Consider the following 12,830-nt stretch of genomic DNA (forward strand, 5'->3'; position numbering starts at 1 on the left):
TATAACACAATGTCAAGATAAATATACTGATTGAGTGATTACCTTAACTGCCTGTTTTAATTATTTATGATGCCTATACTTCCAGTCTCTGGTAATAACAGAGAAATGGGTTTTTCTGTCTATTCATGCACAATATGTTACTTTTTTTCTGCTGAGAGTTAAATGCTAGTACCTGCGTCAAGCATTGCCCCTCTGCATGTCCTCTTCCATTTTATTACCTCTCCACATACAACCTCATTATGAACTAACATCCTCGTGGATTTTTTCTACATTATTCACTAGGCCACATACACATTGTGAAAAGGGATTGTCCTACAACATTCTATTGGGATACATGCAAAGTTAGTTTTGTACATTTGAATATTGATTTCCATTAAGAACGAGATGTTTGAACTCTGCAATCACAAAACTGGTCTGATTATTCTGTATGCTCTTGTTCAAACCCTGAGGAACGTATCGCCTTTTGCATGTTATGGAGCACAGCATCAACCCTGGTGACACTATCTACTGCCTTTTGAGTCTCACACATCAACGGGGCAAGCTTGCTTTCACACAATCGTCATTTATAGAATCCATACTTATTTCTATACAGATCATAAAATGCAAACACAAAATGTTTCCCAAAATTCTCCGAGACTGACAACAGCAACATATGCCTATAGTTGCGTGCACTGTTTGACGATTCTTCTTGAAAGTGAGAATGAGCTGTGCATTTTTACAACTGCAAAGTGGCATACAACTGGAAGACTTAGACAGCACTGTTGAGCCACACAAAATAATTCAGTACAACAACAACAACTATTATTATTTATTTCTTTTCTCAGATGTTATGTCTGGTCAAAAATGGAAAGTGACGTGGACCCTGATCAAGTGTGACTTCCTTTTAACTGTACGGTATATGTTATATTGCATTTAGGAACTTTTGGGTAATTGAACATGTATCAATAATTACGGATTTCTGTAGTTGTGTATATAAGTTTGGATGTAGCTGTATTGCATTGATGTACTGGTGGATATTGTGTGGTATGACTCCTGTAGTTGACAGTATAATTGGTATGTCAACTTTATCCTGATGCCACATGTCCTTGACTTCCTCAGCCAGTTGGATGTATTTTTCAATTTCTTCTCCTGTTTTCTTTTGTATATTTGTTGTATTGGGTATGGATATTTCAATTAGTTGTGTTAATTTCTTCGTTTTATTGGTGAGTATGATGTCAGGTTTGTTATGTGGTGTTGTTTTATCTGTTATAATGGTTCTGTTCCAGTATAATTTGTATTCATCATTCTCCAGTACATTTTGTGATGCATACTTGTATGTGGGAACGTGTTGTTTTATAAGTTTATGTTGTAAGGCAAGCTGTTGATGTATTATTTTTGCTACACTGTCATGTCTTCTGGGGTATTCTGTATTTGCTAGTATTGTACATCCGCTTGTGATGTGATCTACTGTTTCTATTTGTTGTTTGCAAAGTCTGCATTTATCTGTTGTGGTATTGGGATCTTTAATAATATGCTTGTTGTAATATCTGGTGTTTATTGTTTGATCCTGTATTGCAATCATGAATCCTTCCGTCTCACTGTATATATTGCCTTTTCTTAGCCATGTGTTGAATGCGTCTTGATCGATGTGTGGCTGTGTTAGATGATACGGGTGCTTGCCATGTAGTGTTTTCTTTTTCCAATTTACTTTCTTCGTATCTGTTGATGTTATGTGATCTGAAGGGTTGTAGAAGTGGTTATGAAATTGCAGTGGTGTAGCCGATGTATTTATATGAGTGATTGCTTTGTGTATTTTGCTAGTTTCTGCTCGTTCTAGGAAGAATTTTCTTAAATTGTCTACCTGTCCATAATGTAGGTTTTTTATATCGATAAATCCCCTTCCTTTCTGCTTGATGTGAATCTTTCTGTTGCTGAATGTATGTGATGTATTCTATATTTGTGGCATTGTGATCGTGTAAGTGTATTGAGTGCTTCTAGGTCTGTGTTACTCCATTTCATTACTCCAAATGAGTAGGTCAATATTGGTATAGCATAAGTATTTATAGCTTTTGTCTTGTTTCTTGCTGTCAATTCTGTTTTCAGTATTTTTGTTAGTCTTTGTCTATATTTTCTTTTAGTTCTTCTTTAATATTTGTATTATCTATTCCTATTTTTTGTCTGTATCCTAGATATTTACAGGCATCTGTTTTTTCCATCGCTTCTATGCAGTCGCTGTGGTTATCCAATATGTAATCTTCTTGTTTAGTGTGTTTTCCCTTGACAATGCTATTTTTCTTACATATGTCTGTTCCAAAAGCCATATTTATATCATTGCTGAATACTTCTGTTGTTGTTGTTGTTGTTGTGGTCTTCAGTCCTGAGACTGGTTTGATGCAGCTCTCCATGCTACTCTATCCTGTGCAAGCTTCTTCATCTCCCAGTACGTACTGCAACCTACATCCTTCTGAATCTGCTTAGTGTATTGATCTCTTGGTCTCCCTCTACGATTTTTACCCTCCACGCTGCCCTCCAATGCTAAATTTGTGATCCCTTGATGCCTCAAAACATGTCCTACCAACCGATCCCTTCTTTTAGTCAAGTTGTGCCACAAACTTCTCTTCTCCCCAATCCTATTCAATACCTCCTCATTAGTTACGTGATCTACCCACCTTATCTTCAGCATTCTTCTGTAGCACCACATTTCGAAAGCTTCTATTCTCTTCTTGTCCAAACTAGTTATCGTCCATGTCTCACTTCCATACATGGCTACACTCCATACAAATACTTTCAGAAACGACTTCCTGACACCTAAATCTATACTCGATGTTAACAAATTTCTCTTCTCGAGAAACGCTTTCCTTGCCATTGCCAGTCTACATTTTATATCCTCTCTACTTCGACCATCATCGGTTATTTTACTCCCTAAATAGCAAAACTCCTTTACTACGTTAAGTGTCTCATTTCCTAATCTAATTCCCTCAGCATCACCCGACTTAATTTGACTACATTCCATTATCCTCGTTTTGCTTTTGTTGATGTTCATCTTATATCCTCCTTTCAAGACATTGTCCATTCCGTTCAACTGCTCTTCCAAGTCCTTTGCTGTCTCTGACAGAATTACAATGTCATCGGCGAACCTCAAAGTTTTTACTTCTTCTCCATGAATTTTAATACCTACTCCGAACTTTTCTTTTGTTTCCTTTACTGCTTGCTCAATATACAGATTGAATAACATCGGGGAGAGGCTACAACCCTGTCTCACTCCTTTCCCAACCACTGCTTCCCTTTCATGCCCCTCGACTCTTATAACTGCCATCTGGTTTCTGTACAAATTGTAAATAGCCTTTCGCTCCCTGTATTTTACCCCTGCCACCTTCAGAATTTGAAAGAGAGTATTCCAGTCAACATTGTCAAAAGCTTTCTCTAAGTCCACAAATGCTAGAAACGTAGGTTTGCCTTTTCTTAATCTTTCTTCCAAGATAAGTCGTAAGGTCAGTATTGCCTCACGTGTTCCAACATTTCTACGGAATCCAAACTGATCTTCCCCGAGGTCGGCTTCTACCAGTTTTTCCATTCGTCTGTAAAGAATTCGCGTAAGTATTTTGCAGCTGTGACTTATTAAACTGATAGTTCGGTAATTTTCACATCTGTCAACACCTGCTTTCTTTGGGATTGGAATTATTATATTCTTCTTGAAGTCTGAGGGTATTTCACCTGTCTCATACATCGTGCTCACTAGATGGTAGAGTTTTGTCATGACTGGCTCTCCCGAGGCCATCAGTAGTTCTAGTGGAATGTTGTCTACTCCCGGGGCCCTGTTTCGACTCAGGTCTTTCAGTGCTCTGTCAAACTCTTCACGCAGTATCTTATCTCCCATTTCGTCTTCATCTACATCCTCTTCCATTTCCATAATATTGTCCTCGAGTACATCTCCCTTGTATAAACCCTCTATATACTCCTTCCACCTTTCTGCCTTCCCTTCTTTGCTTAGAACTGGGTTTCCATCTGAGCTCTTGATATTCATACAAGTGGTTCTCTTCTCTCCAAAGGTCTCTTTAATTTTCCTGTAGGCAGTATCTATCTTACCCCTAGTGAGACAAGCCTCTACATCCTTACATTTGTCCTCTAGCCATCCCTGCTTAGCCATTTTGCACTTCCTGTCGATTTCATTTTTGAGACGTTTGTATTCCTTTTTGCCTGCTTCATTTACTGCATTTTTATATTTTCTCCTTTCATCAATTAAATTCAATATTTCTTCTGTTACCCAAGGATTTCTATTAGCCCTCGTCTTTTTACCTACTTGATCGTCTGCTGCCTTCACCACTTCATCCCTCAGAGCTACCCATTCTTCTTCTACTGTATTTCTTTCCCCCATTCCTGTCAATTGTCCCCTTATGCTCTCCCTGAAACTCTCTACAACCTCTGGTTCTTTCAGTTTATCCAGGTCCCATCTCCTTAAATTCCCACCTTTTTGCAGTTTCTTCAGTTTCAATCTGCAGTTCATAACCAATAGATTGTGGTCAGAATCCACATCTGCCCCAGGAAATGTCTTACAATTTAAAACCTGGTTCCTAAATCTCTGTCTTACCATTCTTCTGTTATCTTTAGTAATTGGTTGAGTTGTTGATTTGTTGCTGCCAGTAGTTTTAGATCATCCATGTATAGCAAATGTGTGACGTTGTGTGGGTATGTTCCAGTAATATTGTATCCATAATTTGTATTATTTAGCATGTTGGATAGTGGGTTCAGAGCAAGGCAGAACCAGAAAGGACTTAATGAGTCTCCTTGGTATATTCCACGCTTAATCTGTATTGGCTGTGATGTGATATTTGAATTTGTTTGGATATTAAGTGTGGTTTTCCAATTTTTCATTACTATGTTTAGGAACTGTATCAATTTAGTATCTACTTTGTATATTTCCAATATTTGTAGTAACCATGAGTGGGGTACACTATCAAAAGCTTTTTGGTAATAAATGTATGCGTAGTGTAGCGACCTTTGTTTAGTTTTAGCTTGATATGTCACCTCTGCATCTATTATCAGTTGCTCTTTACATCCTCGTGCTCCTTTGCAACAGCCTTTTTGTTCTTCATTTATAATTTTGTTCTGTGTCGTATGTGTCATTAATTTCTGTGTAATGACTGAAGTTAATATTTTGTATATTGTTGGTAGGCATGTTATGCGGCGATATTTAGCTGGGTTTGCTGTGCCTGCTTGATCTTTAGGTTTCAGATAAGTTATTCCATGTGTAAGTGTATCAGGGAATGTGTATGGGTCTGCAATGTAACTGTTAAATAATTTAGTTAGATGTGAATGTGTTGAGGTGAACTTCTTTAGCCAGAAATTTGCTATTTTATCTTTTCCAGGGGCTTTCCAATTGTGAGTAGAATTAATTGCTTGGGTGACTTCATGTTGCAAAATTATCACTTCAGGCATTTGTGGTATCATCTTGTATGTGTCTGTTTTTGCTTGTATCCACCGTGCATGCCTGTTATGTTGTACCGGGTTTGACCATATGTTGCTCCAGAAGTGTTCCATGTCTGTTATGTTTGGTGGATTGTCTATTTTAATGTGTGTGTTATCTATTGTCTGGTAAAATTTCTTTTGGTTTGTGTTGAATGTTTGGTTTTGTTTCCTTCTATTTTCACTTTTTTTGTATCTTCTAAGTCGTTTGGCCAATGCTTGTAATTTCTGCTTCTTTTCATCTAATTGCTCTATCGCTTCTTGCTGTGAGATTTTACCTAACCTCTTTCGTTTTTTTTTTCCCGACATTTCATTTCTTATAAACTGTGTTAGCTGTCCGATGTCTTTTCTCAGTTTTTCTATTCTGATCTGTAGCCTGTGTTGCCATGCTGGTTTTGTGGGTTTCTTCTGTGTGTTGGTTGGTTCTGATCTCTGCCTAGTGTGTATATTTAGAGTAGTGAGTGCTCCTATATAAACCAGTAGTTGTAACTCTTCCATAGTTGTGTTTTCATTTATTTTGTTGTGTATGATTGTGTTGATGGTTTTTATTGTTGTTTCGACTTGTGGGTTATTTGGCGGTCTATGCAAGAATGGTCTAATGTCTGTATTTGTGTCTTTGTATTCTATATATGTCAGCTGAAATTTTTCTTGTATATCTAACATGTGTGTCACTTTGTGGTCTATTTGTGCTTGTTCTGGTGGCTGTCTTAAGATTTCGTTTTCCTCTGATTGTTTAATTGATGCATGTTGTTCTTTGTTTGTTTGCTCTGGGATGTTTGAGTCCATTACTGTATTTTCTTCTTCTGATTGCACATCATTTTGTTCCAGTATTTGTTGTACTTGTTGTTTGATGTTTTCTAATTCTGACTGGGGTATCCTGTTATTTTTTATAATTACACGGATCTGATCAGCTAGTCGTCGCTCTGTTAAAAATTTTAATTCTGGGTATCTGGTAATAAATGTTGTGTATACGTGTGATCTGTATCCAGTTGTGTTGGTTCCTAGGTTTGTTGCTTGGTAATAACAGAACATGAGGTGTCGATTAACTTCATCTGACCATCTCATCCTCTGTCTTTGTTTTCCTTCTAGGGTGGTTGCAGGAAGCATATCCTGCAAATCACCTCTATTTGGATTTAAATCATTTTCCAGTTGGCTAGCAGTGTCGTTACCATTGTGGGCGGGCATAGGGTTCAAGCGTCGTCCCCGACCATGACGGTGCTTGTCCGAGGCTTCTTTAGTTCTGTCCTGAACCAACTAATCACACTAAAAGGGGGGTTAGCCCTATTAGTGGTTTGTTCTTTTCGTCGCCTTTTACGACTGGCAGAACATACCGGAGGCCTATTCTTTTCCCGGGCCTCCACGGGGTTTATTATTATTATTATTATCAGGCCTATTATTATTATTATGTATCATCATCATCATTTCGTCATGGTGATAAATTATCGTTACTATGTGTGGTTCAACAGTGCGGTGTTACGTCTTTCAGTTGCATGTCACTTTATGACGACTTCAGTGTCCCTGACCTATCCAGGAATCTTAAAAGGAAACAGGACGAAAAATTTAACGGGTATCTTCTGTGACCGATCTGGAGTAGGTTCATCACTGATTTAGATGAAGAAGATTACTACTACTACTACTAGCTCCTCTCCATGCAATGGTCTATACCTGGATCAGAATAATACAGCAATTGGCGTAACAGAGCACGGGAGGCGGTGGTGATGTCAGTACCTTTTGGTCTACAAAAAGAATACTGCTGCAGCAATAACAGATGGGCACATCCTTCCTGGGCACATTCATGTGCAGCCTATTTACATACAATACTGAATTTGCTCACCAGGGTGGCAAGAGTATTTTCATATATGTGCACATTTTTGCAGCTAATTGTTTACCACTACCAAAGCAACAACCAGTCAGAGAATGAGCTTGATCACACCTTCTATTCTGCTCACAGTAACATCGCTCTGCTACCTCACATGATAACTGCTATGGTCAGTTACTGATGACAAATGCAGCTGGCAATGTAATATTGTTTCCATTCTCTCTCTACATCACATTTACTTTTTCACCGCAATGTCAAACTAGTTGCCAAAGTGCGCATATATATGAAATGACTATTACCACTCTGCTAAGCAAATCCAACACTGCATGTAAATGGGATGTACATGAATGTATCTAGGACATGCCGAGCTGTTGCTGCTACAGCCATACTGCGTGTGCAGACCGAAGAGAAGCGACATCACCACCCCATCCAATGCTCACGTACGATTTCGATTTAGACACAAGTGTTTAACAGAGCCTGCATTTTTACATCCTTGCACCCTACTAATAAAACATAAAGAGAAAATTCAACAAGTAACTACAAGCGAACATACCTGTCACAAAACTTGAGAATGGCAACTGTACGAATAGGTCAAACATTCAAATGTTTTACATTATACTACTGAACAATTCATTACAACAACATTCGCAAACTCACAAGCAAATTGACAAATTATAACTCAATCTAGATCGTGGGTTATTATATCACCACAATCGAGATTTCAAATGAAGACCATATCAAACTCAATTCGGTATACAGTGTCAGTCCTTCGGCACTTATGCAGTTTACAGTGTACATGCACTAATCACGAGGAAAGTACCTATTTTTGAAGGAAACATGTATTTCTGAAGATATAAGCATATATATGCACAGAATACCAAAAAAAGTACTTATTTTCATATGGATGCAAAAAAAAAAAGGATAAATTAACTGTCTGCTTTCACCAACTTATTCATGTTGCTATGCCAATATGCTGCAGACACTTTAATATATTTCACTCAGCATGTTCGAAAAATCTATCCTAATGCTGCAAATTAAATTGAGGTAGCTGTTTTTATCTAATCTGTGTTTAGAGTTTTAATGTATACCTGTACAAAATAAACAAATATGATTTTTTGAGAAAATTTTGTTATTAATTCCATCTTTTTTGCAAAAAAAAAAATGAATTTTTTGAAATTCTGTGCATACATATGCAATACATCATTTTTGATAAAAAAAATTTGAGACAGTTAATTGACTTTTTTTTTGCATCCATATGAAAATTAGTACTTTTTTGGTGATTAGCGCATGAACCCCCTAAGCTACATAAGTGCCAGTCCTTCAGCCTGCAAGCATAAAAATATTGTGCCTGTCTAGATGACAATACAGCCATTCATGTGAGAATTTTTCACACAGTACTATATAAAAATAAAAAGATTGGAACAGTTTCTACACAGTTTCACGTGAACAGTTTCTTAGCAGAGTAGCTGACTTAATTTGACAGTTCTCAAAACTAAAGGAATACCGAGTGTTATTTATAGTGTCAGAGTATTAGTGATTTTACAGTCAGTCATTAAAATTACCACCCTGCAAATGCAGCCAAATTACTCCATATTTCACTATCACCATTTCACTACAGTTACCTCTAATAGTTCTGCTAATCATACGCCAGAGCGTTATTAAACAATGTACATTTTTTTGTTGCAGGAGGAGGATTTTTCCTAATAATATTCATGATCCATCTTTTATTAGGCCTAGCCCACATTATCTCTGCTTTTATATGGATAAAATACCAATGAATTCGCTGAAAACATTTGAAGAACAATGTGCAACACCTACCTTCAATGTGCAAGTTGTAACAGCAGGTGTTAACATATTCAATTTGACTGATTTATCATTAACATGTCGCACTAATATTATCATGTGTAAAATGGTTTTTATGCAAAGCATTAACTGAACGAATTTCATCACTGACATCACTACAATTATATCATATAATTTAATCTGATCTTCTGACCACAACACCAAACATATAACGCTCTATACTGTCCAACTGGATGTCCTTCAAATATGTAGTTTTGCTTTATAATTCATACTCATTTGTAAATCCAAAAAAAATTTTGAACTAGTCACCAACATGGCAAATAAATTAGCATTCTTGTCCGTTGACGAAAACTAACGTCGTTTAGTTCTTGTATAAGGCGATTATTTGTTTGGTTTCACCCATACTGCTCACATCAACAAAACATGACCGCCACTGCTCATCCAACGTTGCTCAAAACCACATTCTCTATTACCTGTTGTTCTCGGCGGTGTAGGTGTGGTTCCTGGTTGTTCACTTGCGTTGCGTGTAGTAGTTTTAATCACGAGGTGCACCGTTAACCCATCTTTGATGTTGTGTGTCTTAAGTGTTTCATGATCTTTCATTATCTTACCAGCGAATATTAAACAAAGCTGTTCAGGCTCGGCATTGAACTTCTTAGCTACGAGCACCTTAAACTGAAACAGAATGACAACACGCAGATTACTATTAAAATATTACAAATCATTACATTAGCTTTGCCGAAAACTGGCTTCGTCATCAACTATTTACATGTGTAACCCATCAACACGGCAGTGCTGCGTAGTTGATGAATAAAAGGTATACTCACGTCCTTTATTGATGCATCAGAGTCCACTTCCACTGTTTGTTTGTCTTTCGGTGTTTTAACAGTTAGATTAATTTTCTTCGGAGGCTCCTGACCTTCCGCCATCTTGGATTAGCGGGATGACTTACACAGCAAAGTGTATTTAATCTTTAAGTGCGTACATGGTCTAAGAATTCACGCAAATACATTGCCCTAAAAAGACATCTGCGGTAATGTAGAGTTTGTGATAAATAGTTGAAATATTCTACCATCAAAAGCGAAATCATTCAGCGTTGTGGAAGACAGAAAGAAATACAAATCAGCCATTAAAGGATAAATTCAAATGCCAACGGGAAATCAGTACAGTGCGAAGTCTGCCTGTTCTTATTCATGGATCCAAAATAAATGTAAGAAGAAGTTCTACAATATTATTTCGTGACAAGTAGACGCAGCTATTACTGCCAAGATGCTCTTTATTACAGCATTTCGACAGGGTTTGTTCCAAAAGAAATAAAATACTTCTATATTGCATCTGCTATTTAAGTCGTTGGAAGGTCAATGGACTAAGTATGAACACATTCTTGGTATCAATAAAAGCAGCTGAAATGAAATAAGCAAAAATGCTGCTAGAAAATAATACAGCCGTCTGTAAACATTTTACGTACATAATGGCTTTGATTGATTTCAGCAGTAATTGTCTTACTCATGCTACAGCAAAAGTATTATGCATGCAATAGTTCTTTAAAAATAGCGATGCTGACCATATACACATCATATGTGTCTGACTATGTTCATATTAATCGTTTCTGACCATCCATCAAGACTAGTTTCGTCAAAGTCACATGTTAATACAGTCATCTTTGTACTTCAAAACAGGTCTAGCCTATTATAAGTCCAAGATTCAAGTAGGTTGGTGAGACGTTTTCTGATTTGATCTGGTTTATATATTCACCCAGGGATCATAGAGGGGTCATGCTACGAATGCGAAAAGTTACATATGTATTATTAGAAGTCTCCTGAATGAGCGCGCCAAGTTTACGACACTTAAGACAGTGGTGTAGCTGCAAGACAGTTTCAAAATCGTTTCTGTAGGTACGAAACCTGTTCAAAAAGTAAGGTGACTTTTCAAATTGAGCGGGCAACGTACATTCGATTATCGATCTTTTGTGTTATGTCGGTACACATGTCTCGAACATACGTTCACAGTTTCAAGTGTTAGCATACTTCGTTTGTTTTTGATGGATAAAAAGGTTAGACATGTTTTAGTGTGCTCGGCGATTTTCGATTATTATAAAAGTTGAGCAAAGAATTTGCATCAAATTTTGGGTGAAAAATGGAATCAAGTGCTGTAAGATATTTGAAATGTTGGCAGTGGACTGCTCTAAGTAAAAAGAATGTTTAAAAGTGGTATAAGCTCTTCCAAGATGGCCGAGAAAATGCCAATGACGAACCTTGCTCTGGACGCCCTAGCACTTCAACAACAGATGATAACGTCGAAGCTGTGAAGAAAACTATTTTAGATAATCGTCGAATTACCGTAAGAGAAGTTGCTGAGGATGTTGGCATATCGGTCGGCTCGTGTCCTGCAATTTTTCGGATGTTTTGGACATGAAACGTGTGTCAGCGACGTTTGTTCCAAAACTTCTCACTTCCGATCAGAAGAACCGTCGCATGATTATCGCTCAGGAGCTCTTGAATGACGTCAATGATTATCCTGATTTGTTAAAACGGATCATAACTGCCAACGAAGCATGAGTTTACGCTTAAGACTTCGAAATCAAAGCCCAATCGTCACAATGGAAGCATCCTGGCGAGCCAAGACCGAAAAAACCACGCCAAATTTGACCAAATGTCAGAGTTTTGTTCGCTGTTAGTTTCATTTACCATAGCGAAGTGCATCATGAATTTTTGCCTCAAGGTCGTGCCGTCAATAAGGAGTATTACCTTGACGTTATGCGCCGTTTGCGAGAAGCAAAACGTTCGAAATTGTGGAAAAAAAATTAATGGCGTTTGCATCACGACAATGCACCTGCTCATTCATCATTGCTTGTCAGAGACTTTTGGCGAAAAACTACATGACAATCAGGCCTCAGTCACCATATCCACCGGATTTGGCCTCCTGTGACTTTTTCCTGTTCCCAAAACTGAAAAGACCTATGACAGGATGAAGATTTTCAACGATTTAGGAAATAAAAACTGCAGTGCTGGAAGTACTCAAGGCTGTACCAAAGAGTACTTATGAGAAGCGCTTTGAGGATTGGAAGAAGTGTTGACACACATGTATTGTATCTGAGAGGGATAACTTTGAAAGGGACATCATGAATATTGATGAATAAATAAATATTTTTTCATAAAAATATAAAGTCACCATACTTTTGGAATACACCTTGTATGTTACAAGCAACTTGCCATCACTGAATTCCTCACTGCAGAGAAAGAAACTGTGGGGAATATTCACAAACGCTTGAGCAAAGTCTATGAAGCATCTGCTGTCAACAGAAGTACAGTTAGTCGCTGGGCACAGAGGTTGAGGTCCATGGAGGTAAAAATAAGGGGAGTTGTCATGACGTCACAAACTTGCAGCCGACCCATGTTAGCTACCCCAAAATATTCGCGTCTGGTAGTTTGATTCCGTGTAGTCATGAAGTGTTTTGATAAAAATGCCAACTTGCGTCGCTTACTGGTATACTAATCGTTCTGATTGTAGTATAAAGTTTAAACAAATCAAATGTCATTCGTAAATGGACTTATTTAAGCGCTATTTTCTTATATATACTTGAAATTTTGATGCACTGTAAAGTTTTACAGTACGGTTTTATTTCTGTAATGTGACTTTAGATTTCCTATAAATCCAACGCGAAGAACTCTCTGGAGGTCAGCAATACACTTGGTTTTCTTTGTTTGGTTATTCCCAAGTAACTGAAATGTCTTGGCATGAAATATCCTGAAAATGGGGACTAAGG

General features: G+C 37.5%; 1 protein-coding gene across 1 annotated transcript in view; it reads right to left on the reverse strand.

The window, feature by feature from the left end:
- Positions 1-10,048, reverse strand: part of LOC126199341 (ubiquilin-1) — a 112,842-nt gene extending 102,794 nt beyond the window's left edge. The window contains exons 1-2 of the mRNA XM_049936194.1: positions 9,892-10,048; positions 9,538-9,739 (exon numbers count right to left, since the gene is read on the reverse strand). Of these exons, the coding sequence (XP_049792151.1) occupies positions 9,538-9,739; positions 9,892-9,993 (304 nt within the window). The 5' untranslated portion in view covers positions 9,994-10,048. The remainder of the gene's footprint in view (positions 1-9,537; positions 9,740-9,891) is intronic.
- Between the last annotated feature and the right edge of the window lie 2,782 nt (positions 10,049-12,830).

The sequence above is a fragment of the Schistocerca nitens genome, chromosome 8 (genome assembly GCF_023898315.1).
Source record: "Schistocerca nitens isolate TAMUIC-IGC-003100 chromosome 8, iqSchNite1.1, whole genome shotgun sequence".
In the NCBI taxonomy this organism is placed as follows: Eukaryota; Metazoa; Arthropoda; class Insecta; order Orthoptera; family Acrididae; genus Schistocerca; species Schistocerca nitens.